At 36.3% G+C, this 27,614-nt stretch overlaps 2 protein-coding genes and 8 non-coding genes across 10 annotated transcripts; 5 read left to right on the top strand and 5 right to left on the bottom strand.

Annotated features, from left to right (window-relative positions):
• Window positions 1-691: 691 nt before the first annotated feature.
• On the top strand, window positions 692-5,531 carry col-87 (Collagen; the record flags this gene model as incomplete). The annotated part of the gene is made up of 6 exons (NM_001027262.3): window positions 692-832; window positions 951-1,019; window positions 1,832-2,059; window positions 2,119-2,350; window positions 3,706-4,238; window positions 4,864-5,531. 6 exons carry the CDS (start codon window positions 692-694, stop codon window positions 5,305-5,307), a joined length of 1,647 nt encoding a protein of 548 aa, NP_001022433.2. The 3' UTR covers window positions 5,308-5,531.
• xrn-1 (5'-3' exoribonuclease 1) lies at window positions 5,505-26,475 on the bottom strand. The gene is made up of 12 exons (NM_064544.6): window positions 26,179-26,475; window positions 25,145-25,245; window positions 24,520-24,727; window positions 22,175-22,483; window positions 20,196-20,702; window positions 16,898-17,803; window positions 15,163-15,594; window positions 14,224-14,377; window positions 11,931-12,688; window positions 9,888-10,076; window positions 8,020-8,729; window positions 5,505-6,784 (listed from the first exon to the last, which is right to left on the bottom strand). Exons 1-12 carry the CDS (start codon window positions 26,383-26,385, stop codon window positions 6,490-6,492), a joined length of 4,776 nt encoding a protein of 1,591 aa, NP_496945.3. The 5' UTR covers window positions 26,386-26,475; the 3' UTR covers window positions 5,505-6,489.
• Window positions 14,755-14,904, bottom strand: Y39G8C.7. The gene has a single exon (NR_051888.1). It is a non-coding gene; the product is annotated as an Unclassified non-coding RNA Y39G8C.7 (non-coding RNA).
• Y39G8C.6 lies at window positions 18,156-18,249 on the top strand. The gene has a single exon (NR_051887.1). It is a non-coding gene; the product is annotated as an Unclassified non-coding RNA Y39G8C.6 (non-coding RNA).
• Window positions 18,474-18,615, top strand: Y39G8C.8. Its single transcript, NR_051885.1, has one exon. It is a non-coding gene; the product is annotated as an Unclassified non-coding RNA Y39G8C.8 (non-coding RNA).
• On the bottom strand, window positions 18,500-18,611 carry Y39G8C.11. The gene has a single exon (NR_051886.1). It is a non-coding gene; the product is annotated as an Unclassified non-coding RNA Y39G8C.11 (non-coding RNA).
• Window positions 18,636-18,785, bottom strand: Y39G8C.10. Its single transcript, NR_051884.1, has one exon. It is a non-coding gene; the product is annotated as an Unclassified non-coding RNA Y39G8C.10 (non-coding RNA).
• Window positions 18,650-18,799, top strand: Y39G8C.12. Its single transcript, NR_051883.1, has one exon. It is a non-coding gene; the product is annotated as an Unclassified non-coding RNA Y39G8C.12 (non-coding RNA).
• On the bottom strand, window positions 19,722-19,778 carry Y39G8C.9. The gene has a single exon (NR_051881.1). It is a non-coding gene; the product is annotated as an Unclassified non-coding RNA Y39G8C.9 (non-coding RNA).
• Y39G8C.13 lies at window positions 19,722-19,778 on the top strand. Its single transcript, NR_051882.1, has one exon. It is a non-coding gene; the product is annotated as an Unclassified non-coding RNA Y39G8C.13 (non-coding RNA).
• Window positions 26,476-27,614: the final 1,139 nt, after the last annotated feature.

Below are 27,614 nucleotides of genomic sequence, written 5' to 3'. Positions count from 1 at the left end.
CAGGGATGGCCGGCAAATGCGGTTTGGCAAATCGGCAAATTGCCGGTTTTGCCGATTTGCCAGATTATAGGGATTTTTTATAAGACGATATTTTTGCTTACTTTTCAATTTTGATCTATTTAGATGTAGATCAAAATAGATTCATAGGATTCGTACAATTTTGCCGGTTAAACTTGAAATTTTGAAATTTCCAAAAAAAATGTGCAAAACCACAATTTGCCGGTTTGCCGGAAATGTTCATTTCCGGTAGTTTGCCGGTTTGCCAGAAAAAAGCGCGTGCCATATTCGTGCTTTGATACTGAAAGTTGCCGCCTTTTTTTCTACCTGCGTTCCTACTTACCTACCTACCTACCTGTCAGCCTACCCTGGAGCCAACTTGCCTGGGCCATGCCAACTTACCTACCTGAATGCCTATGTCTCTGCAGGCTTACTTGCTTGCCTATCTAGGTGTAAGCGTACCTCAGTGCCTACTGCTTACTTGCTCTTTTCCCTGTTTACCTACCTAGGTGCCTATGTGTCCCACATGCCTATTTTCTTACCTACACACTTGCCTATGTGTAGGACATGCCGTATACTGGTCGAAGAAACCAGTTTTGCCAGAAGTCATTATTTAATTAACCCACTAAATTTCCCTTTTCCACACACATGTATGTATAAAAAACCCAGCAGACAGTTACTTGTCCACTCATATATGCCATCATCTCACTACTTCAAACCGCTATCCTATGTGTCTACAGTGCTTTTACTCACTTCTATGACATGTCTTATATACTTTGCAACAGACTTGCAAAAGTTTGAGGAGCAGTGCAAAAGCCAGATCAGTATTTTTCAGGTAGGCCAGGTAATAACAGGATTGTAGGCGAGTAGGCACGTAGGCATGGGCAGGCATACGCCAATTCTTGAATTTTTTATCCTAAGATCAACTTTATGCTAAACCCAATTTTGCAAAGATCTACGAACAAGCTGCATGGAAGGACATTATCACTTTGGAACGAGCTCATGGAAGAGTCCGCCGGCAGGTTTGTACGCCTATCTCGCCGCACACGCTAGCTATCAAAAAGTTGCCAACTAAGAAAATGTTTGCCTGAACATTTTGAACAGTTTGTTAGTTGAAAAAATTTTGATAGCTCGCCTGGTTTTGGAGATAATCGGGTTTTAAATTTAAAGTTTTGTATTACATGTTTTTTTTAAATTTTCACGATTTTCAGGTGGTATCCAAATCATTTTTACTCTACAACAGGTGGAACTATAACATATTTTTTCAATTTGCAAATTCTAAATCCTTACATAAGCTCCGCCCATTTCTAGGCACTCACTAAATTTTTTTTGTGAAATTAAACTTCTCCAATTTTCTTCGACTTTACCTCGAAATGTGAAGTTACGCCAGATGTGGGCGGGGCTATAACAGGGTCCGCCCACTTCTTGGCCATATATAAAACAATTTTAAAAATTTTTTTAGTTTTATTTTATTCTCAGATAAGCTCCGCCCATTTCTTGGCTTCTCAAAAGTGTTTAAAAAATTTTAACTTTTATTTTAGAAAATAAAAATTATTAAGTTTTCTCAAAAAATGGTTCATACGGCAAATGTGGGCAGAGCTTAAATTTAGAAAATTTCAAGATTTAAAATATTCACATAAGCTCCGCCCACTTATCGGTCATCTCTAAAACTGCTCAAAAATGTTTTTTTAACTTTTATTTCAGAAAAAAAAACTTTTTTATTAATTTTTTTCCAAATACGCCAAAAGTGGGCTGGGCTTAAACTCAAACAATTTCAAGATTCAAAATGCTCACATAAGCTCCGCCCACTTCTTGGTTAAATCCCAAATTTCAGTCACTATTCGATGCTCCAAAACTGCGTAGAACCCGGAAATCAAAGCTTCGAAAACTGAAACAACCAATTCGTCCGGCTCTATTCCACAAGCCATTAGTCCCAGTTGCGGATGAGCTCGCCGAGCTTGAGCAGTACAGGAGCTCTGGGAATTCGGGAAATTCTGAAAACTCAGAGCTAACTGAAGCTGATAGTGATGGTGAGACGGAACAGGAGACGGAGGAGGCTAATGTAAGTCTCCCGAGCAAAAAATTTCGGAAATGTACCTAATTTTGAATATTTTTTCCCAGAATCCGGAAGCTTCTTCTTCAGAAAGAGACGAGGCTGATGAAGATCCTGAAGCTCCACCTGAAGCCCCCAATCATAATATGTCCCGAAGAGAAATGCAATATGGGATTACCGGCGGGTTGGCTCAGATTCTCGAAGTCGACGGGTACGGCGAGGGGGAAGAAGATGAGGAGGACGATGATGGAAGTGGAAGTGGCGGACCCGAGGAAGACGTCGAGGATCCGAATGAGTGCGGTACGTCCATTTTATGGGCGTGGTCTAAAATGAGCATGTACTTCTGAAAAATAATACGGTTTTTGGCGCGACACTGAGATCATATCCATTTTATGGGCGTGGTCTAAAATGAGCATGTACTTCTGAAAAATAATACGGTTTTTGGCGCGAAACTGAGATCATATCCATTTTATGGGCGTGGTCTAAAATGAGCATGTACTTCTGAAAAATAATACGGTTTTTGGCGCAAAACTGAGATCATATCCATTTTATGGGCGTGGCCTAAAATGCGCATGCATTCTGAAAAGTATACATTTTTTGGCGCGAAACTGAGATCATATCCATTTTATGGACATGGCCTAAAATGAGCATGTACTTCTGAAAAATAATACGGTTTTGGCGCGAAACTGAGATCATATCCATTTTTTTGGGCGGAGTTTATTGAGAAGTGTCCATTTTATGGGCGTGGCCTAAAATGCGCATGCATTCTGAAAAGTATACATTTTTTGGCGCGAAACTGAGATCATATCCATTTTTTTTTGGACGGAGTTTATTGAGAAGTGTCCATTTTATGGGCGTGGCCTAAAATGCGCATGCATTCTGAAAAGTATACATTTTTTGGCGCGAAACTGAGATCATATCCATTTTTTTTTGGGCGGAGTTTATTGAGAAGTGTCCATTTTATGGGCGTGGCCTAAAATGCGCATGCATTCTGAAAAGTATACATTTTTTGGCGCGAAACTGAGATCATATCCATTTTTTTTTGGGCGGAGTTTATTGAGAAGTGTCCATTTTGTGGGCGTGGTTTAAGAAATTCATGTAGTTTTGAAATCTTTAAAAATGTGGTAAATTTGAATTCCCCGCCAAAATGTTTTCTCTGAGAAAATTTGAATTTCCCGCAAAAATTACTTTTTTTTAGAAAATTTGAAATCCCCGCCAAAAAATGTTTTCTCTGAGAAAATTTGAATTTCCCGCAAAAAACATTTCTCAGAAAATGGGCGGAGCATATCGAGACCAACCATTTAGTGGACGGAGCTTAAAATTCTTTGCAATTTCGGAAAAATTTTCCGCAACCTGAAACACGGATTTCTTGCTTCCCTCATAAATTGAAATGGAAGAGTTTAGGCCGAACTAGGCCATTTTGGATCGGCCATATCTGGGGTAGATTTACGGCGCGTTGCGTGTCGCGTCGCGGCTCGATTTTAGTTGTAAAACTAAATGTATTTGTGTGGAGTACACGATTTTCCCACGCGTTGTCCGGCGGGAGTTTGTCAATGGAGCGCGAAAAATTCACTGAAGGCCAGAACCCCGTGCTGGAAGTAGAGAAAATAGGATAACCATTTTGTAGGCGTGGCCGATAAAAACCAAAATTTCAGCCGACACCGACCGCAAATGCTATGGGAATCCGTGTCCCCGTGGCCCGCCGGGATCTCCAGGGGTCCCAGGCCTTCCAGGAGAAGACGCTGCTGATGGAACTGACGGTGGAAATGGTACAGAATGGGAACTACTTGCCGCGGATCTAGTGATCATTCTGGGATGTGTAAAGTGCCCGATCGGGCCCCGAGGTGTCGAGGGGGATCCTGGAATCCCGGGAAACAAGGGCGGTAAGGGGAACAACGGGAACCCGGGTCTCGACGGCTACGAGGGATTCCCCGGGCCAAGTGGTCCCGAAGGAGAAGCCGGATACGACGGAGAACCCGGAGCCGGCGGGTGGCCGGGACAACGTGGAGAAAACGCCAAGAGCTATAGGAACTTCCCTGGGCCGCCAGGGCCACCGGGCCCTGTTGGGCCACCCGGGGACAGTGGGGAACGCGGTAATATACATGAAGGAGGACCACCGGGGATTGTTGGAGGATCCGGAGCGCCTGGAGTGCACGGGATCCCTGGACCACCGGGGGCTCCTGGATTGGTGAGTCCCTGTTCACAAGAATTTTCGTTAAAAATTCGAAAATTCACGGATTTCTGGCTTCCCTCATAAATTGAAATGGAAGAGTTTAGGCCAAACTAGGCCATTCTGGCTCCGCCATATCTGGGGTAGATTTACGGCGCGTTGCGTGTTGCGTCGCGGCTCGATTTTAGTTGTAAAACTAAATGTATTTGTCCGTGTCGAGTACACGACTTTCCCACGCGGGCAATTGTCAATGGAGCGCGAAAAGTTCATTGAGGAAGGCCAGAACCCCGTGGATTCACGAGGAATTTTCACGGGGTTCTGACCTTTCTCACTGCATTTTTCGCGCTCCATTGACAATCGCCCGCCGGACAACGCGTGGGAAAGTCGTGTACTCCACACGGAAAAATGCATTTAGTTTTACAACTAAAATCGAGTCGCGACGCGACACGCAACACGCCGTAAGTCTACCCCAGATATGGCCGAGCCAAAATGACATAGTTCGGCCTAAACTCTTCCATTTCAATTTATGAGGGAAGCCAGAAATCCGTGAATTTTTTAATTTTCGAAAATTCTTGTGAACACGCAAACGCAAACACGCCCCACCGCACACAACCGAAAGCATTCAATAATCGATATTTTCCAGCCCGGAGATCCAGGAACCCGCGACGACACATACGTCGGACAATGCAAGTGCCCCGAACGTCGGCAGCCACCGAAAAAACCGTATCCCCCGGCGCCTACAATGCCCCCAGACGCCTATCAGCCTACTACTGAAGCCTATTACTACCCACCGACGGAAACAAGCACCGAGTATGTCACCGCCGAGCCGACCACCTCAATTTATCGCTACTTCGTGAAAGCTGAAGCTCCGAGCTACAAGACCACCTCATCATCGTCGGCCGAGGAGTCCGAGTACATGGAGATCACGATGACCTCGTCCGAGTATCCAATGGATACCCCGACCACTGTTGGGTACCCGGTGACCGAGTACCCAACGACGGTGGTGGGGTACCCGGTCACGGACCAGATGGATCGGGAGGGTCAGTTGTTGGCGGAGGTGCTCGAAAAATCGATGGAGCCTGATTAGGAGCCCGCCGAAGATCATCCATCGTTGCCGACGAATTTCGATTGAAATACTCCAAAATAAGAGCTGCGACCAATCAGCGATTTGCTCCGCCCACTTTTCAACCAATCAGAGCTGCTGATAGGTCGCAGCTCTCATTGCGACTTTTTTCGTTTTTCTTTTGCTATTTTTGATGTTTTCCAAAAAAAGAATTCGAAAAATAAAATAAATAACTTCAATAAGATGATAAATGATACGTGGAATAATGTGGCAATTGTCGAACAAAAAAAAAGAAAAGAAAATCTTACAGAAAAATTTGGTGGGAAACAATCGATTCACGGAGCCAGCCAGTGTGTGGGACAGGGGGAAAAGGGAGAGGAGGGACAAGATTTCAATGATACACGGAAAACAAATTTTGAAGAGGAGGGAAATTTGGAAAAATTGGTGGTGAAAAAACAGATGTTCATATAGAAAAATGTGCAAGTTTTCACATTTTTCAGGGTTTTTCAGAAAAAAAATCGGAAAAATTTGAAAATTTTCAAGGTTTTTCAGAAAAAAAATCGGAAAAATTTGAAAATTTTCAAGGTTTTTCAGAAAAAAAATCGGAAAATTTTTTTTTCAGGAAAATTGTAAAATTATCGATTTTTCAGATTTTTTCAGAGAAAAATCGTAAAAATTTCAAATTTTCAGGGTTTTTCAGAGAAAATCGAAAAAAATTCGATTTGTTCAGAAAAACTGGAAAATTTTCAATTTTTAGAAAAAAAAAATCGTACAAATTTCAGATTCTTGCAATGTTTTTCAGAAAAAATTGGAAAATTTTCAACTTTTTCAGGGGTTTTGAAAAAAAAATCGTAAAATTATTGATTTTTTCGGCGATTTTTTGAAAAATGGAAAAAAAGAAAACTTTTTCTTCAGAATAATCTATAAAATTTCGATTTTTAGGGGTTTTTTCAGAAAAAAAAAAGTAAAATTCTCAATTATTTAGAGAAAATTGAAAAAATTTCAATTTTTTCACAAAAAAAATCAAAAAATAATAAACTTTTCAGGGGTTTTCCTGAAAAACACTGAAAAAATCGAAATTTTTTTTTCATAATTTTCTATTTTTTTGGGATTTTGAGTAGAACTTAACGAATAATCTGGAATAGTGTTAAATGTAATAAAAAAAAATGTGCGTGTGATAGAAATAAATGTTTTAGAGGAGCGTTTTTAAGATGAAGCCGTCGGATTGCTGAAATTGCTTCCGAGCCGCGATTGCTTCTTTTTACGCGGTTTTTTCGTCGTCGTCTTTTCCTCGGCGGCGGATTTTGATGGTGGTGGCGGTGAGCTAGGGAGGGCTCTCGGAGCAGCATCTTCTTCTTTTTCTGGAGGAGTCGGTGATGATGTTCGTTTTGTGATCATTGTCACTTTTGGCGGCTGATTCGACGGACGTTGATGACAATTTTGACGGCGGTGAACTGCCGACGGCTTGAAGTCGGTTAGCGTTGGGTGGTTGGCTCGTTTTCTGGAAGAACAAAAAAATTATAAATTGGAAAAAATTGATAAAAATTTTTTTGAGCTGAAAACGTCGAAAAATTAAAAAATTTTCGTTTTTTTTGAAAACGTAGGAAATAATTCAATTTTTCCGATTTTTTTTTCTGAAAAAGCCGAAAAAATTCATTTTTTCCGATTTTTCGTTGATTTTTTTTTTAATTTATAAAATTACGAATTTCAAAATGTTTGAAATTGCAAAGTCTATTTTAATTTTAACTTTTTCTAGTTCAAATTTTATTTTTTTTTTAACCACTTTTTTTTTCAAACTGGAAATTTTCGTTTTTCTCTGAAAACGTCGAAAAATTAAAAAATTTTCGTTTTTTTTGAAAACGTAGGAAATAATTCAATTTTTCCGATTTTTTTTCTGAAAAAGCCGAAAAATTCATTTTTTCCGATTTTTCGTTGGTTTTTTTTAAATTTATCAAAAAATTCCAATAGAACAATTTTTTTTGGATTTTTATGTAAAATTATGAATTTTTTACGAAAATTCGAAAAAATCAATTCCATACATTTTTTTGAACGTCAGGATATTTTATAAACTGGAAAAAAATTTAAAAAATGTTTTTTGAGCAAAAAAAGAATTTTGACTGAATTTCTGGATATTTCACGAGCTAAAAAATTTTTTTTTAAAGTTTTGATATAATACTATAACTTGAAGTTTTCTTGGTTCAAATTTTGTAAGAAAAAACGAAAATTTGATTTTTTTTTTTCAGAAATTTCGTAAAATTTTAATTTTTCTAGATTTTTTTAATTAAAAATTTTTCCCATAAAAATTTTTGAAACGAAATTGGAAAATTCACAGAAAAATCGATTTTCAGACATTTTTCGCAAAAAAAAATCGCTGATTTTCTTCAATTTTCACAAATTTCCCATCGAAAAATGTAGAAAATCGATTTTCAGTCATTTTTTTCAAATTTTACCAGATAAATGTCAAAAAACCCAAAAATTTTGGTTTTTTCATGGAAAAAAAAAAAGTCAAAATTATCGATTTCTGCCTCAAAATTCCAGAAAAAATCCGGAATTTCCATAATTTTTCACAAAAATTCAATTTGAAAAAATGTGCACATATTTTTTACATTTTTCAAAAAATTGGAATTTTTTCAAATTTTTTAAATCTTGCAATTTTAAAGTCAAAAATTCAATTTTTCTATATATTTTTTTTTCCACAAAATTCTCAAATTTCCAAGAATTTCCAGCACTACTAACTCCTGCTGGTTCTGCTGCTGTTGGTAGTGGTGAGGCCCCCCGATAGGCATCCCCATAGGCATTCCCATCGGGTACCCCATCATCATCATCGGGTGCGGAGCAAACTGTAGCGGCTGGGGTCCGAACGGGAATTGTGGCGGTGGTGTTGGAGCTCCGAATGGAGCTGGAGCTGGCTTCTGCTCCTCCGCCGGCGGCGGCGGCGGTGGAGTTGGTTTCCGCAGAATCTCCACTTTCTGTGGAGGAGCCGCCTGGGGCTTCTGCTTCTTCTGTGAAGCCTCTTTTTTCGGCTTCGGAGCAGCAGCCTTCTGAGCCGCCGAGAGCTGCTGGAGAATCGAGGATTTTGACGCGGATTGAGACGAATCCGACTCAATTTCCGCCAGAGTTTTGGCGTTTTGAGCAGGTTTTTTGGCTCCAGCGGCTCCTCCTCCGCCGAGCAGCTCCATCAGTGATACTTGCTTTCCAGACGTAGCTTCTGCTGACGGCGGCTTGATCTTCAGCAGCTTATTCAACGAATCTGTCAGAGCTTCTGGTGATTCTTCGTCGGTTTTTGTCGGCTTTTGCTTATTCTTCTCCTTTTTCGACGAATTTTTCTTGTTGTTGGTGCTGTTGGAGTTGGAGCTCGAGGTCGACGGAGCTGGCTCATTTTTCGCCGAATTTTTCTGCGCCGGCATCGGAACGTAGGCACCAGTCAGAGCTTTTTCCACTTGTTTCTGAAGAAAAAAAATTTGCGATAAATTAAAGAAATTCGGGGTTTTATTGGTTACAAATCGGTAATTTTGAGTTTTTTTTTTCGAGAAAAATCCAAAATTTTTGGGTTTTTAGGCATACCTCAGTCGAAATTTGAAAAAAAAAATCGATTTTTCTGCGAATTTTTTAATTTTCTTCATTAGTGAAAATTGAAGAAAATCAGCAATTTTTCAGCCAACATATACTGGAAATCGATTTTTTTTTCTCGAATTTCCTGATTTTTTACATTTTTCGCAGTAAAAAATTAGCCAAAATTTGGGATAATGTCTCCTAAAAATCGATTTTTCTGTGCATTTTTCGATCGGAAAGTTGTGAAAATTTCAGAAAATTCCGAAATTTTTCAGACCAAACTAGATTTTTTTCGTAGAAAATTTTTTCGGAAAATTTTTCAGACGAAACATCCGTCTCTGAAAATCAATTTTTCCGCTTTTCTAAATTTTTTTCAGCAGGAAGTTTGTGAAAATTATAGAATTTTATCAATTTTTTCCCCTCATTTTTCGATTTTCAGCGTTTTTTCAATCGAAAATTTGTAAAAAATCCAATTTTTCGATTTTTCTACATTTTTGTGTTTGATCGCAATTTACAAAAAATCTTCAAAAAATCAGACAAAAAATTCTGAAAATTGGATTTTCTTGAAATTTCCTGATTTTTCACATTTTTTCAATCATAAATTCGTGCAAAAATTACTTTTAGTACAAAAAAATGACTGAATATCGATTTTTCACACACGAAATCCAATTAAAATTTTGGTTTTTTCATGGAAAAAATGTCAAAATTATCGATTTCTGCCTCAAAATTCCAGAAAAAATCCGGAATTTCCATAATTTTTCACAAAAATTCAATTTGAAAAAATGTGCACATATTTTTTACATTTTTCAAAAAATTGGAATTTTTTCAAATTTTTTATCTTGCAATTTTAAAGTCAAAAATTCAATTTTTCTATATATTTTTTTTCCACAAAATTCTCAAATTTCCAAGAATTTCCAGCACTACTAACTCCTGCTGGTTCTGCTGCTGTTGGTAGTGGTTTCAGATGAAAATTGTCAAAAAATCAAAATTTTTGCGCGTTTTTTTAGTAGAAAAATTCGATCGATTTTTTCCAATGAAAATCCAATTTTCACCTTGTGCTGAACATTTTTCCGGACAATTCCGAAAGTGACATTAAGCAGTGCACTTTGAGGTACTCGAATTGCGGCCGCTTCATTCGATCCTCGAACTTTTTGTCCACCGTCAAACGGTTTATCGAAAAAGACGTCGATTTTGTCATCGTGAATGCCGACAACTGTTCCTTGCGTCGTTTTTGGAACTTTCTGAAATTTTTTTTTGTTGTTAATTTTCCAGTTAATTTGGGAGGATTTTTCTTGAAAATTCCAGATTTTACCGATTTTTTTTAGAACAAAACGTCAGAGATTTTTATGTACTTTTTACTTTTTTTCCCTAAAAAAACTGCTGCTTAAATTCTAAAAAATTATGGAGACAGTGGAATTTTTGGACGTTAAAAAGGGAAATTCTTCAATTTTTTTTTTAATATTCAGCAAAAAATTTCAATTTTTTTTTCGGGAAAAAACACCTAAAAATGTTGAAAATATTGGATTTTTTTTTCCAATTTTGGATTTTCCAGGAGAAAAATCTAAAAATCTTTAAAAAAAAAGGTAGTTTCTCGGTTTTTTTTCTGGAAAAAAATCGGAAAAACCAAAATATCAGTTGTTTGAAAAAAAAATGGAAAAAATCTGAAAATATTGGATTTTGTTGAAATTTTGAATTTTCCAATTAAAAAAATTCTGAAAATCTAATTTTTTTGAATTTATGAGTTTACGAAAAAGATTCATCCAAAAAAAGTTTTTTTACTGATGGTGCGTCCATAGTCTGCGGAAAACGGGAATTTCCCGCGTGCGGAAGCGTCCATAGTCTGCGGAAAAACCGGAGTTCCTCGCTTTTTTTTCCTCAAAATTCAAAAAAGTAGGCGTGGCCAACCAATCAGCTCTTGTTTCTTGTTTTCCCATTGCTCAGCTTAAAATTTTACAGCCTCTAATTGGTTGAACACGCCCACTATTTTGAAATTGACCAATAACAAAGCGAGAAACTCCTTGTTTTTTTCCGCAGACTATGGACGCTTCCGCACGCGGGAATTTCCCGTTTTCCGCAGACTATGGACGCACCATGAAAAACACCGAAAAAATTGAAATTTTTCCGGTTTTTTTTTTCCGAAAAACACTCAAAAATCCTGAAAATTTCCAGATTTTTCAAAATTTTGACATTGAAAAAAAAAAAAATCAAAATTTCAGTTTTTTTTTTAAATTTTTTTGATTTTTTAATAAAAAAAACTGTTTTTTCTCTGAAAAAAAATATTCCGGCAGTTCCTCTTACAATTAGTAGTATTTTTCTTTTTAACATTTGTTTGAATTTTCAGCAAAAAAAATCTAGAATGTTCGTTTTTCAATTTTTTTTTCGGAAAAAAACACCTAAAAATGCTGAAAATATTGGATTTTTTTTTCCAATTTTGGATTTTCCAGAAGAAAATCTAAAAATCTTTAAAAAAAAGGTAGTTTCTCGGTTTTTTTTCTGGAAAAAAAATCGGAAAAACCAAAATTTCAGTTTTTTTTTTCAATTTTTTTCGGGAAAAAGCACCGAAAAAATCTGAAAATATTGGATTTTATTGAAATTTTGAATTTTCCAATTAAAAAAATTCTGAAAATCTAATTTTTTTGAATTTATGAGTTTACGAAAAAGATTCATCCAAAAAAAGTTTTTTTTACTGAAAAACACCGAAAAAATTGAAATTTTTCAGATATTCTCTAAAAATCATCGAAAAATCTAAATTTTTCCGGTTTTTTTCCGAAAAACACTTAAAAATCCTGAAAATTTCCAGATTTTTCAAAAATTTTGACATCGAAAAAAAAAAAATCAAAATTTCAGTTTTTTTTTTAATTTTTTTGATTTTTTAATTTAAAAAAACTGTTTTTTTTTCTGAAAAACACTTAAAAATCCTGAAAATTTCCAGATTTTTCAAAAATTTTGACATCGAAAAAAAAAATCAAAATTTCAGTTTTTTTTTTAATTTTTTTGATTTTTTAATTTAAAAAAACTGTTTTTTTTTCTGAAAAACTCCAAATTTCTTCATTTTTTCCCTGCTTTCTCGCTGCCACCATCACCACACTTCATACCGTATCCGACGACATCAACGCAACCCGATCCAAAATCTGAAAATCCGCCGCCGGATCCGCATGAACCTTCCCATTGTAAAGCTCATAACGGAAAAGTGCACCAGGCGCCATCATATACTTATTCATCACCGGCTTCTTCTCATCAGGCTCCGCGAGAATCATCTCAATCTCCGTAATCAGCTGGCGATCCGCGTAAACTGTTCCACACTTGAGCTGCTCGGCCTCCAGGCTCGGTAGGCCGCCTAGAAACTCGCTGAGCTCGCCGAATCGCTTCTCCCGCGTCTTTTCATTGCTCCAAATGTCCTCTGTATAGTAGACATCGTCTTGCTGCGTAAGCCCGATTGTTTCCAAATATTTCCAGACATCCGGGAACTTTCGCCTATATTCCGACACTAGACGGGTCGCCAAATTCGTGTAAAACCACACTTTATTCGTGACGCCTCGCTGATTCGTGTGCTCCGTTCGATCCGTATAATCCGCCACACATAGATCCCTCCGAGAATATTTCAACGCCAGGCCACAGTTGATTTTCGAGTCTGACGACGATATCTGCTGACCCTTTTCGACACGTTCCCTCGGCTCATTCCATAGGAACATTGTTCCGGTGATTCTTGCGAAAAGCCTGGTGTCCACTTGACACTGCCGAGCACAATCGTAGCCGCCCATCCATCGGAGCGATTTTTGCTCCATTTTCTTGCGGAGAGCCTCCATTTTGTCAACCTTGTTCTGGGTGGACATTCCGATCACCTCGATTCGGCCTGGAAAAATTTGAATAATTTTCAAATTTGAATTTTTTAAATTCTAGTGTTTTTTTAAAAGGAGGATTAACGGTTCGGACGATTTGGAACTTATAGACCCAAAATGAGCTCAAATGAACGAATTTCGTAATGAAACTGCTCAAAAAGTTTTTATGGCGGTTCAAAATTTTGAAAAAATTACACTGTTTTTGGCTAAAATCACGACTTTTTCCCATTTTTCCGTGTCAAGCTGGATTTTTTGGAATTATCGTCCTTTGTTGCATATATTGGTAATTAATCTCATTTAATTTTGTCGATTAAAGCACATTTAAAGCCGATAGGTAACCAAAAATCATCGAAATTTGTTACGCTTTAAATGTACTTTAATCGACGAAATTTAATGAGATAAACTACCAATATATGTAATAAAGGACGATAATTCCAAAAAATCCAACTTCGAACAGATGTGACACGGAAAAATGGGCAAAATTCGTGATTTTAGCCAAAATCAGTGTATTTTTTTCAAAATTTTGAACCGCCATAAAAAATTTTTGAGCAGTTTCATTACGAAATTCGTTCATTTGAGCTCATTTTAGGTCTATACGTCCAAAATCGTCCGAACCGTTAGTCCTCCTTTAAAGGATTTTCAATAAGAACATTTTAAGATTTCAAAAAAATTCTATTTTTTCTTATTTTCAAAAAAATTCTATTCTTATTTTCAAAAAAATTCTATTTTTTTTTAAATTTAGTTTTTTGTTGCCTTTATTCCAGATTTCAGAGGATTTTCAGCCAAAAATTAAAATTTAATTTTAAAAAATCTCTAAATTTCTGAAATTTTTCTGTCATATTTTTAAATCAATGTTTATTTTTTCTATTTTTGAAAACTTTGCTGGATTTTGAATTATACATAATTTTCCCCGGATTTTCTAGAATTTTCAGGGGAAAATTCGAATTTTTCTCTCGAAAAGACCAGAAATTTTGCGTAAAATTTTCAGAAAATCCTAGAATTTCGAATTTTTTTTTGTAAAATTTTTTAAAATTCTCAGTGCTTGAAAACTTTTTATAGAAATCTCCATTTTCGGCTTTTTCAGTTCGGAGAATGGAAATTATACAGAATTTTTCTTGGATTTTCTACAGTTTTTCAGCGCTTTCGAATTTCTCATATTGAATACTTTTTTGATCGAAAAAGCAAAATTTTGCAATTCTTGGAATTTTTTAAGCCAAAAATGGAATTTTTTAAAAATGATTAATTTTTTTTTGAGAATTTTTTATTAAAAATTTCCAGAGGTATTTCCCTGGATATTTTTGTGTATTTTCACTGAAAATTTTCAAAGAATTGTGATTTTTTTTTTGAAATTTTCTATGAAAAAATTTTCTATTAAATTTTTCGATTTTTTCTCGAAATTCGAGATAGATTGTTTTTTTGGAAATTTAAGGAAAAATTTCAAGATTTTTTTCATCATTTTTTAAATGTAAAATTTCTTTTTCGCAGAATTAGAATTTTTCTCCTACAAAAAATTTCACAAATTTTCCGAATAAATTCCGGAAAAACGTACAATCCGCCGACTTTTCATTGCTGAACCCATTAACCATTCCGGGCATTCCGAAAAGTGCAAATTTCGGGTCTGTAATCCAAACGATAGACTGTTTTGGATAGGCTTGTTTCATCGGAAGGTCAGCCAGAACACGGGAATTTTCGAGGAGGACATCCTGCAAAAAAATTGAATATTTTAATTAAAAAATTGGTTTTTTAGGAAATTCAAAAATTCCCAAATTTGCCAAAAAAACAATTTTTTAATTTTTAATTTTTTTGGATAGTTCTAAATTTCTTTTGGAAAATTAAAAAAAATTTATTTCGGAAAATTAAAATGTTTTTTTGGAATACTAAAGAAAAATTTTTTGTATTTTTATACAACTTTTTTGTATTTTATTTTCAATTTATTTTTGGAAAATGCCAATTTTTTTAAAAAACATTTCAAAATTCCGATATTCCAAATTATTACATTTTTTCGACGTTTTTGCAAAAAACAATTGGGATTTTTTTTAATCAATAAATAATTATTTCAACATTCCAAAATTCCAAATTAATTTTTTGGAAATTTTTCAAATAATTTTTAATGAAAATTTGAATTTTTTTCCAGAAAATTCAACATTTTTCTACCATTCCAAAACTGGGTATTCCAAAAAAAATAATTTTTTTTTCTGAAATTTCCAGCTAAAAATTCAAATATTTTCAATATTTTCCAACTTTTGACTTTTTCACATAATTTCAGCTAAAAATATGAATTTTTGAAAAAAAAACTTTTTTTCACAAAAACGTTTAAAATTTATTTTTCAAAAGCGAAATTTCAGCTAAAAATTCCAAAATTCCAGAAATTTAGTTAGTTTTAAAAAAAACATTTTTTTGTCATGATTTCCGTAAAATTACAATGTTTTCTACTAAAAAAAACTTTTCTAGAAATTTCTTTAAAAAATTATTTATTTTTCCTATTCACCTTAACAACCAGCGGCAAGAGCACCGGCATCAACTGCTGTGGGCTCGACCATTGCTTACAGGCCTTCAGAACAGAAGGCTCCTTGCCTCCTCCCTGGGCTTCATACACCAAGCCAGTAAACTTCCGAACCCAGGCCACAGCAGGCCGGATGTGCTTGCCCTTCGAGTCCTTTTGTGCGGCAATTTCTATAGCGAAACGTGTCATTAGATGCTCGGTGAGCTGATTCGCGTGAGCTTGCCACTGCCGCTTCTCCTCTTCGCTCATATCCTTCACAATAATCTCATCGTCGCATTTTCGGACTATTTTATCGTCTCCTCCCCATATTGAATCGATTTTTGCCACTTTCAGGATGGGCCAATCGATACAGACTTCCTCGTCGCAAAGCTCGGATCCAAGCTCGATAATATCAGTGTGAGCCCGCTCGTTTTCCACCTAAAAATACGGTGTTTGTTTGTTTGTGCAAAATTCGTAATCTCAGACTTTGCTTTATGAAGCAGGGGCGGCGGGCGGGCAAATGGCAAAATTGCCAGATTTGGAATTTCCGGCAAACCGGCAATTTGCCGCAAACCAAAAGTTCCGGCAAATCGGCAAATTACCGGAATCGAAAATTTCCGGCAAACCGGCAATTTGCCGGAACTGAAATTTCCGGCAAATCGCCAATTTGTCGAAAATCAAAAATTCCGGCAATTCGACAAACCGGCAATTTGCCGGAACTGAAATTTCCGGCAAATCGACAATTTGCAGAAAATCAAAAATTCCGGCAATTCGACAAATCGCCAGAATTAAAATTTCCGGCAAATCGGCAAGTTGCCGGAATTGAAATTTCCGGCAAATTGGAAAATTGCCGGAATTGAAATTTCCGGCAAATCGCCAAGTTGCGGGAAATGAGAATATCCGGCAAATTGCCGAAAATTAAAAGTTCCGGCAAATCGGCAAGTTGCCGGAATTGAAATTTCCGGCAAACCGGCAATTTGCCGCAAACCAAAAGTTCCGGCAAATCAGAAAATTGCCGGATTTAAAATTTCCGGCAAATCTGTAATTTGCCGGAAATGAGAATTTCCGGCAAATCGGCAAGTTGCCGGGGAATTGAAAATTTCCGGCAAATAGGCAATTTGTCGAAAATCAAAAGTTCCGGCAAATAGTTAAGTTGCCGGAATCAAAAATTTTGTAAAATCGGCAAATGGCCGGAATTGAAAAGTTCCGGCAAATTGGCTATTTGCATAAAATCAAAAATTCCGGCAATTCGACAAATTGCCAGAATTAAAATTTCCCGCAAATTGTCAAGTTGCCGAAAATCAAAAGTTCCGGGGAATCGTCAAGTTGCGGGAAATGAGAATATCCGGCAAATTGCCGAAAATTAAAAGTTCCGGCAAATCGGCAAGTTGCCGAAGAATTGAAATTTCCGGCAAATCGGCAAGTTGCCGGAAATGCCGAAAATTTACAATTCCGACAGTTTGCCGATTTGCTGAAAATAGCAAAAGTTCCGGCAAATCGACAAACCGGCAATTTGCCGGAACTGAAATATCCGGGGTAAATCGGAAATTTACCGGGGAATTGAAATTTCCGGCGGCAAATCGGCAAATCGCCAATTTGTGTCGAAAATCTAAATTTCCGGCAAATCGACAATTTGCCGAAAATTCCCAGAATTGTAAATTTCCAGCAGCAAATTTATAAATCGCCCCGGGAAATTACAATTTCCGGCAAATCGGCAAAAAAAAAAACGCCGAGACGAGACCTTCAACACCATCGACTCCTTTCGCGACGCCATTCCAAAAATATTGCAATTCGCGAATCGCAGCTCTCCGAGATGGCTCAAATGCTTCATCGTCGGAAATCCCGGGAAGTACACATCCATTTTCACATTGGGTAAGAGTCCCCACTTGACTTGGGATCTTGGAATCCTGAACGAATCTTGTGGGATTTCAGAACGAACAGTTCGCCATTGGCCTTGGCTATTTGGCGGCTCTGGTGATGATATACACTGAATATGAGATCCATGAGAATTCCGAGCATTTTCCTCACTCGTCAAGCGGCTCCGTTTCGCCTCAATCGCCTCCAGAAGCCGCTTCTCCTCGATAAACGGGATCAGCACCACCGCTTCCCACTCGTTGCGCTTCCCGTTCAGGTCCGTCTCAAAGTTGGCCGGATAAAAGTCGCAAATCGGCGATTTCGCAGGATCCGACGACATCAGCTCGCGAAGTGGACGTGGTAGACAGTCGGCCGACGCTTCTGGCAGCACGGCGAGCAACTGCTCAAACGGGTGGAATGGCTCGGAGAGCTCGAACTCCATCCGCATGCCCACGAATCCGCGAACATCGGAGATGAACGGAGCATAGTGATGCGGGTAGAACCAGCTCCACGAGACGCATCCATGATAGTAGTAGTGGAGGTTCCATTGAATAGCCCGCACGTATCCTTCGGCTTGTTCGCGGAGCTGCTGCTTCGAGATGTTTTTGTAGCGAAGTTTGTCCGAGTAGTACGTCTTTTTGTGCCGTTTGAACTGATTATTGATGGTTTTCGTCCAGCAAGCCTCCACGTCGTTCGCAAAATCCGCGTCGTTCATTCCGGAGAGCGCCAACGTGGCGAGCTCGTCGTTAAATTCGTCCTCCAGCAGTTGGGCGTCGAGATTTGAGAGGAGAAGCTGCAAAAAATTTTTTTTTTTGATGTTGGTGGCCTAGAAACTTGGATTTTTTCTAGGCCACCCAGTTAAAAATAATGGTAGATCAAACGATGATTTTCGGCCAATTTACAGTTAGTGGCCTAGAAAACCCAATTTTCTAGGCCACTAAATTTGAAATATAGGAAGAAATCGGATTTTCTACGAGATTTTCAATCAAGTTCTAGCGTTTTGATTTTGGTGGCCTAGAATTTCAAATGTGGAATTTTTTAGGCCACCAATTTCGGGATTTTTGGTGGCCTAGAAATTCAAATTTGGAATTTTCTAGATCACCAGTTTCGAAATTTCAGGTGGCCTTAAAATTCAAGTTTTGAATTTTCTAGGCCACCAATTTCGGGATTTTTGGTGGCCTAGAAATTCAAATTTGGAATTTTCTAGATCACCAGTTTCGAAATCTCAGGTGGCCTAGAAATCCAAGTTTTGAATTTTCTAGGCCACCAATTTTCAACGTTTTTTTGTGGTCTAGAAATCCAAATTTAGAATTTTGTTAGGTCCAGATTTTACAGGAGAAGCTGCAAAAATTTGCCGATTTTTGAACGGGTTTTGGTGTTGGTGGCCTAGAAAATTGGGGGGGTTTCTAGGACACCAAGTTAAGAATAATATGGTAGATCAAACGATTTATGTGGCCAATTTACAGTTGGTGGCCTAGAAATTCAAATATGGAATTTTCTAGGCCACCAAGTTCCCAATTTTTGGTGGCCTAGAAATCCAAGTCATGCATTTTTCAAGGCCACCAAAAGCTTTGAAATTTTTGATGGCGCAGAAATTCCAATCTGATATTTTCTAGGCCACCAAATTCCAATTCAAAATTTTTGGTGGCCTAGAAATTTGAAATTTGGAATTTTCTAGGCCACCAATTTAAAAACTTGGTGGCCCAGAAAACACTTTCCTACGCCACCAACTGCGAAATTTTTTGGTGGCCTAGAAATCCAAGTCATGCATTTTTCTAGGTCACCAAGTTTGAAGTTTTCGGTGGCCTAGAAATTAGAAATTTTCTAGGACACCAAGTTAAGAATAATATGGTAGATCAAACGATTTATGGCCAATTTACAGTTGGTGGCCTAGAAATTCAAATATGGAATTTCCTAGGCCACCAAGTTCCCAATTTTTGGTGGCCTAGAAATCCAAGTCATGCATTTTTCTAGCCCACCAAAAGCTTTGAAATTTTTGATGGCGCAGAAATTCAAATCTGGAATTTTCTAGGCCACCAAATTCCAATTTTTTTACAAAAATTTTGGTGGCCTAGAAATTTCATTTTTCTATGGAAACCAACTTTGAAAATTTTCGGTGGCCTAGAAATCCAAGTCATGTATTTTTCTAGGCCACCAAGTTAAAAATTTTTTGATGGCCTAGAAATCCAAGTCATGTATTTTTTAATGTTCAACGTTTTTTGATGGCCTAGAAATTTGAAATTTGGCTTTTTCTAGGCCACCAAATTCAGATTTTGAGAGAAAGAACAAACGGGGGGGTTGTAGTTGGTGGCCTAGTTTCAGAAAATATGGACTTTACGTGGCCTAGAAATTTAAATTTGGAATTTCTATAGGGCACAAAGTTCAAAATTTTTTGGTGGCCTAGAAATCCTATTTTCTAGGCCACCATATTAAAAAAAAAAGTTTGGTGGCCTAGAAATCCAAGTCATGCATTTTTGCAGGCCACCAAGTTCGAAATGTGTGGTGGCCTTGAAATTCAATCTGGATTTTCTTAGGCCACCAAATTCCAATTCAAAATTTTTGGTGGCCTAGAAATTTGAAATTTGGAATTTTCTAGGCCACCAATTTAAAAACTTGGTGGCCCAGAAAACACTTTCCTAGTCCACCAAGTTCGAAATGTTTGGTGGCCTAGAAATCCAAGTCATGCATTTTTCTAGGTCACCAAGTTAAAATTTTTTGGTGGCCTAGAAATTAGAAATTCGGAATTTTCTAGGTCACCAAGTTAAAATTTTTTGGTGGCCTAGAAATTAGAAATTCGGAATTTTCTAGGTCACCAAGTTATAAATAATGGTAGATCAAACGATTTACGGCCAATTTGCAGTTGGTGGTGGCCTAGAAAACCTATATTTCTAGACCACCACTAAATTCGAAATTTCGGTGGCTTTTGGCCCAGTTACACCGTTCAGAATTTTTGGTGGCCTAGAAACCCCAACGTACGTGTATTTTCTAGGCCACCAAGTAGAAAATGTTGGTAGATCAAACGATTGGTTGGTGGCCTAGAAAACCTAGATTTCTCGGGGCCACCAACTCAAAATTCGCCTAATTTCGTCTAATTTCGTCTAAATTCGTCGATATGGGTGCCGTTTTTTTCGCTGAATTTCAAATTTCAGCAATTTTTTTTTTCAATTCCAGCCAGCTTCCTGCACCTCATCAGACCCAGAACCCGGCTCCAGATCATCTCCATCCTCCTCATGATCACTGACAAATGCAGCGTCGTCTTCATCATCCTCTGCTCCAGCTCCACCAGCTTCATCCTTGCTCTCCTCTGCTCCAGCTTCATCCTCAACATCCGACGACTCAAAAGCCACCAGTTCGGGCTCCGCGAGCTCCTGCTGCTCTGGATCCACAACTCGGATCCTCTTCGACTCCATAAACTGTTCATCCTCGAGTCGCTCCATAAACGATGTCTTGTCGTTCAGCGCCAGCTCCGCCAGAAAAGCTTCGAAACGCGACAAATTGAGGTAGCCGGCCTCGTTAATGTACCCGTCAAGTGTCGGCAGCACTTTTTTATACGTCGAGTAGAGCAGCGGAAGGGCGTCGTCGTGAATATGAATATTGGGCAAGTGTGGAAGAAAATCGTTTCCTACTAGAAGGCCCAGAAGGATCCAATCGTCGACGATTCGCTCCATTTCGTACTCGAATGGTAGCGAGTCCTGAAAGAAAAAATTGAGGTTTTTTAGGTGGAAATTTGGAATTTCCACTGAAAAAATTCAAATTTTCATATGAAAATGATGAAAAATCCGATTTTCAGCTACCCGAAATCTCCAAAAAATTGGAAAATTTTGAAAAATATAGGGTTTTTTTCTGATAAACTCAAAAAAATCAGGAAAAAAAATTGAAATTTCTGGGCCTTCATTCCGAGATGACAAACTTTTTGGTGGCAAAGGTTCTTTGGGGGCATAGTATTCAAGGAGACAAAGTATCCAGTAGACAAACTGGGGTGTATCTTGGGGGGCATATCTTTGGTGACAACCTTTTTTTCAACTAGATTTTTATATGTATTTTTCAACTAATTTTTGTTCACATTTTTCTGGAATAAGTTTTTTAATGCAATTTTCAATCGATTTTCGGTTATAATTCCCTCACAATTGAATGTATGAACGATGGTCTTTTGGGAAAAGCTGTAAAACGTCCAACTAACTTGGAATATCGTGAGGCTCTTCCTGATGGTCTGATCCTTCAGCTCCGAAGGATCACATGGGTACCTTCTGATGTTCTGATCCTTCAGATAAGAAGGATCGTAAGGGTACCTCCTGATGGTCTGATCCTTCAGCTCATGTTCTTTTGGAGCTGAAGGATCAGAACATCAGGAAGAGCCTCGTGATCCTTTGGAGCTAAGATATGCCCCCCAAGATACACCCCAGTTTGTCTCCTTGGATACTTTGCCACCAAAAAGTTTGTCATCTCGGAATGAAGGCCAAATTTCTGCGAATTTTTGGCATTTATTAAGGACTAGAAGCTGCTATTTTTCGTCCGAAAAAAAAGTGAATTTTTGACAAGTTTAGGCTTTTTTTAATGAAAATGTCAGAAATTTCAAATTTCTATGAATTTTCAACATTTTTGGCCGGGAAATCTCCAATTTTCGGTTAGAAATTCCCAAAAATACGCTCAAAATGTCGAGAAACTGGGGCATGTTCAGTTATTTTCAGTTTCCGACCGATTTTCTCAATTTTTTCTGTGAAAACTGAATTTTTTTTTCAGAATATTGATGACTTTGAAGCTCTTTCAGCAGTTTTTCTCACCAAAATGACAGTATTCTTTGGCTCAAACTAGATTCGAAGCTATTTTTCCAGATTTTCTCTAAAAAATTGGAAATTTTTCTCCATTTTTTCAGAAAATGGACGTTTTGGAAGCTATTTCACCAGCTTTTCCGACAAAAATTTGCGATTTTTCTTCAGTTTTCATCGACTTTTTTTAAAATCAGAATTTTGCTAATTTGGAAGCTATTTTTCCAGCTTTTCCCATAGCAATGACCATTTTTCTCAATTTTTTATCGATTTTTTCAGAATATTGATGATTTTGAAGCCATTTTGCGAGCTTTTCACTCAAAATGTGACGATTTTCACGCATTTCTCGGCTCAAAATCGATATTTTTCCAGAATTTCAGCACCACTTTTTGTTGTACCTTAACATCAGCAAATTCCCACGCCAAATACTCTCGGAGCAGTGATAGATGAAGCAAATGGAATTTCTTCACGTCGGAATCCGTTCGCTTCGGCTTTTTCGTCGCCTTATTATCATTCTTGCGTGGTCTCGTATTAAACGTCACTTCCTCTCGGAGCAACGAGAAATGTGGCTCATGGGAGACTATTCCGAGCATTATCAGATCGGCGTCCAGGCCGTACATACAGTGACGTGTATTTGGATCGTAGCTCGAGCCGGCCCGTTCCGTACGGATAAAATCCATTATTTTGTGCTCTCCTTCACCGGGCACCTGCAACGAGTAAAAGCTTTAAATTTCAATTTTTTAGAATTTCGAGCCCAGATTTGCTCATTTTTGGATCTTTTGAAAATTTGGAAAAGTGGTACTTTTTACAATTTTGCTGTGAAAATTGCGATAAAATCCAACAAAATGGCTGAAAATTTTTTTTTTGACCAAACAAAAATCGAATTTGGAGCTCAGATTTGCTCAAAAGTCAATTTTTTTCATAATTTTTAGGAAAAAATTAATGAAAATTCCAATTTTTAATGAAATTTCTATGAAAATTTGGATTTTCCAGCAAAAAAAGTAATAATTTGAGTATTTTTGCTGTGAAAATTGCAATAAAATCCAATAAAATGGCTGAAAATAATTTTTTTTGACCAAAAAAAAAAATCTAATTTGGAGCCCAGATTTGCTCAAAAGTCAATTTTTTTTCATATTTTTTTAGGAAAAAATCGATGAAAAATTGCATTTTTTCTCGAAATTTCTGGAAAAATCCGGTTTTTTATGACGCAAAAAGTATAGAAATTTGTACGTTTTTCATGAAAAATAGCTTAAAATTATCATTTTTGGAGCTCAGATTTGCTCAAAAATCAATTTTCTTTAAATTTTTCAGGAAAAAATTGATGAAAATTCCAATTTTTAATGAAATTTCTAAGAAAATTTGGATTTTACAGCAAAAAAAGTGGTACTTTTTACAATTTTGCTGTAAAAATTGCAATAAAATCCAACAAAATGGCTGAAAAAAATTTTTTTGGACCACCTAGAGTTTTCCAAAAATAAATTTCTGGAAAAATCCGGTTTTTTATGAGGAAAAAAGTAGAAATTTGTACGTTTTTCATGATGAAAAATAGCTGAAAATTATCATTTTTGGAGCCCAGATTTGCTCAAAAATCAATTTTTCTCATTTTTTGAAGGAAAAATTAATTCGCTTTTCACTAAATCTGACAGCGAAAAATTGCGAATTACTTTTCACAAATTTTTTTTAAATGCAAATTTTAATGCATTTTTTCTGCCGAATTTCTAGATCATTTTCCATGAAATTTGCTACAAAATTCATCAAAATAGATGAAAATTTGAGTGTTTTGGCATTTTTTTTTCTCGTTTTTAGCCGCTTATTTCGCGGTTTTTTCGGCAAAAAAATCAGTTTCTGAGCCAAATTTTCCGAATTTTCCGGCTCCCTGTCAGATTTAGTGAAAAGCGAATTAATTTTTCCTTCAAAAAATGAGAAAAATTGATTTTTGAGCAAATTTCAGCTATTTTACATCAAAAACGTACAAATTTCTATTTTTTTCGCCCTAAAATCCGAATTTTCTAAAAAATTTCAAGAAAAATTGCAATTTTTCGCTTTCCGAATCTTTTTTAAATAATAAAAATTTGAAATTTAACACTTTTTTACTCAAAAACCCGGTTTTTAGCATTAAAATAGACGAAGAAACGTGATTTTTTCTTGATTTTAAGCCAAAATTGGCTTGAAATCTGTGAAATTTTTTTTCGAAAATTCGAATAAATAAACGCTTTAAAGCAAAAATTCAGTTTTTTCTCTAAAAAAGTTCGCAAAATTTCACCTAAAGGCCCAAAACACCGCAATTTTTAAAGCAAAAATATACAAATTTTAACGTTTTTATAAAAAAAATTGGACTAAAATGCTGATTTTTAGCTCTAAAACATAAAAAAAAATCGGGTTTTTTTTGTTGAAAAAACACTTCATTTTTGGGTCTAAAATCCAAAATTTCCTGAAAAATTGCAATTTTTCATCGATTTTTTCCTAAAAAATATGAAAAAAAATTGACTTTTGAGCAAATCTGAGCTCCAAATTCGATTTTTTTGGTCAAAAAAAATTTTTCAGCCATTTTGTTGGATTTTATCGCAATTTTCACAGCAAAATTGTAAAAAGTACCACTTTTTTTTTGCTGTAAAATCCAAATTTTCCTAGAAATTTCATCAGAAATTGGAATTTTCATCAATTTTTTCCTGAAAAATTTAAAGAAAATTGATTTTTGAGCAAATCTGGAGCTCAATCTGAAGAGAGCCATCATTTTCCTCACATTGTGACCGCTGAGAATAATTTTTCGGCCTTGCCAACGCGAATCGGTCGCCGATTTCGTTTTAATCCAATCGTCAAGCTTCTGATGAAGCCGTGTCATGAAATATGTGCCCGGGGTGATACAATTCGAGTCGAATCGAGCTTCAGATGGCATAATTTCGCCATTTTCCAGCGCTTTTGCGAGTTGAGTATGGGCTGTTCGGGCTGACCTGGAAAAATTGCAATTTTTGCTAGATTTTTTGAGCTTTTCTGACGTTTTTGAGCCGAAAAAAATTGAATTTTTTGAGTAAAAAAGAACAAAAATTGGATTTTTTTCAAATGAAAAAGCACAATTTTTGGTTATTTCTGACATTTTTGCGCCGAAAAATTGAATTTTTTGCAGTGAAAAATAACAAAAATTGGATTTTTTTTTTAGGTGAAAAATCACAAATTTTGGACATTTTTGCAGTTTTTGAGCCGAAAAATTGAATTTTCAAAGTGAAAAATACAAAAAATTGGTTTTTTTAATGGAAAAATACGAAAAAAATGAGTAGTTTTCCAATGTAAAAGCACAATTTTTTGGTCAAAAATCGCCAATTTTTCACCAAATTTCCTTTTTTCCTGCTAAAAGCAGCTCTTCCACATACATGAATCGTCTCGCCCGTTGCTGATTCATTTTTGCTCGCGGAGCCACACCGTCGACGGCCATGAAGAACACCTTTTGCGGGCGAATTAGATTGTAGAGATTCTGAAAAGAGAAAAATATCAAATTTTGTCATTTTTTACAGCAAAATTTGAATTTTTTGAAAAAAAAATTCAATTTAAACGGGAAAAATGCGCACTAAATCGTGATTTTTCAGACAATTTTCTGCTGAAAAACCGCCAAAATTCGATTTTTTGGTGATTTTGCAGTTTTTGGACATTTTTTTTCATCGTTTTCAACATTAAAATCGCCTTTTTTCGGTGAAAATCGATCTGAAAACCGCCAAATTTCTACTTTTTCAACAGTAAAACTATCGATTTTCGGCGGCAAATTTTAATATAAAATCCAAAAAAAAAAAATAGGCAAAAACTGCCCGAAATCAGGGATTTTAGTAAAAAACTGTAAAATCTTGTCCTCGGGGAGTACACGAGCCGTGTAAATCGACACATGGCCGTGGCCGAGATCCAGAAGGCCGATTCTTCCATTTTCAGACGTAAATAAGCTCAAAAAATCCAATTTTTGGCGGGTTTTTGACAGAAATTTGATGTTTTTTTTTCAAAATGTTCCGTTTTTAGGGTTAATTTTCTCCGTTTTTTGTGAAATTCCCTGTTTTTGAACTAATTTTCGCTGTTTTTTTGTGAAATTCCTTGTTTTTGAGCTAATTTTCGCCGGTTTTGGGCTAATTTTCGCCGTTTTTAGCCTAATTTTCGCCGGTTTTTTTTTTGCAAATTTCGCTCTTTTTTGTGAAATTCCCCGTTTTTGAACTAATTTTCGCCGTTTTTTTTTGCAAATTTCGCTCTTTTTTTTTTGTGAAATTCCTCGTTTTGTTTGCAAATTCCTCCATTTTTTGGCAATTTTCGCCGTTTTTAGCCTAATTTTCGCTCTTTTTTTGTGAAATTCCCCGTTTTTGAACTAATTTTCGCCGGTTTTTTTGCAAATTTCTCCGTTTTTGGGCAAATTTTTTCGGCGGCTCTTTACCTCAATATACGCGAAAATATTCACGAAAATCTCGTCTTCCGTAATTCGAAACGTGACGTCATCGTCATTCGGATGCGAGCAATTATGAATAATTCCATTCATATCCAAATACAAATTGTCGAATTCCGGAATTTGCGATTCGTTGATCACTTCACTCAGACACGGATATCGCTCCGATGTCCATCGGTAGAACTTGGGGACACCCATTTTCGGCGGGTTTTTGGCGATTTTTTGATCAATCCGTTAATTCTAGCGATATTCTAGATACGAGGAAGGGGGTTTTCTAGTCGAATATCTGAAAAAAATGGGGGATTTTTGAGGCGGAAAATCGATAAATTGACGGGCAAAATCAAGAAAAACACAATTTTTTATGTGGAAAATCCCAAAAAAAAAAAGCGCTTTTAAACGACGATTTTCTGTTAATTTTCGAGTTGGATTTTTGCGGAAAGTCATGAAAATCCCATTTTTATGCCAGAAATCTCGATGATTTTGCTTTGAAAACGTGTTTTTTTTCTTCAAAATCGGAATATCTGAAAAAATGGGGGGTTTTTGGCGGAAAATCGATAAATTGCCTCGGTTGAAATCGTGAAAAATTCAATTTTTTATGGAAAATCTCAAAAAAAAAATCGCATTTTCTGCAAACTTTCGAGCGAAAAATGAGATTTTAAACGATTTTTACGTCGATTTTTCATGAAAATGTCTATAAAATTATCGAAAAATCGATTTTCTGGCGATATTTTCCAATTTTCCACTAAAAACTCGTGTTTTGTGATACGAGGGTGGTTTTCTAGTCGAATATCTGGAAAAAATTGGGGATTTTGAAAATTGATAAATTGTCTCGGTTGAAATCGTGAAAAATTCAATTTTTTATGGAAAATCCCAAAAAAAAACCGATTTTTTTCGTACTTTCAAGGAAAAATGAGATTTTAAACGATCTTTACGTCGATTTTGGCGATATTCTTTTTTTTGTCTAATTTCAGAGTTTTTCGACTCAAAAAGCTAGTTTTTAGTGTTTTTGGTTGAAAATTGGCATATTTTTTTTTGTGGTTTAATTTGAAAATACCGCCAGAAAATCGACTTTTTGATGGAAATTGGTGAAAATTGCACTCAAAAAATGAAAATTCGTCGATTTTTGATTGATAAATCTAATTTTTATCTTAATTTTTTCGATTTTGAAGTGGCAATCACGTTTTTAAAGCAAAAAATTCGAGATTTCTGGCAAAAAAAGGGTTTTTCATGACTTTCGGCAAAAATATTTCGAAAATTAACAGAAAATCGCTAAAATCGACGTAAAAATCGTTTAAAAGCGCATTTTTCCTCGAAAGTACGAAAAAAATCGGTTTTTTTTGGGATTTCCCATTAAAAATTGAGTTTTTCTTGATTTTACCGGTCAATTTATCAATTTTCCGCCAAAAATCCCCAATTTTTTCCAGATA

The sequence above is a fragment of the Caenorhabditis elegans genome, chromosome II (genome assembly GCF_000002985.6).
Source record: "Caenorhabditis elegans chromosome II".
NCBI lineage: Eukaryota > Metazoa > Nematoda > Chromadorea > Rhabditida > Rhabditidae > Caenorhabditis > Caenorhabditis elegans.
This window is presented reverse-complemented; position numbering and strand designations above follow the sequence as displayed.

What these genes read in the sequence shown, in the direction of transcription:
- xrn-1 (NM_064544.6), bottom strand. Translation starts at nt 26,385, where the DNA reads ATGGGTGTCCCCAAGTTCTACCGATGGACATCGGAGCGATATCCGTGT. An exon ending in CAACGGGCGAGACGATTCAT is followed by an intron (nt 24,728 to 25,144) that starts GTATGTGGAAGA and finishes CAATTTTTCCAG; the next exon opens with GTCAGCCCGAACAGCCCATA. An exon ending in GGAAAAATGTTCAGCACAAG is followed by an intron (nt 8,730 to 9,887) that starts GTGAAAATTGGA and finishes TTTTTTCTTCAG; the next exon opens with AAACAAGTGGAAAAAGCTCT.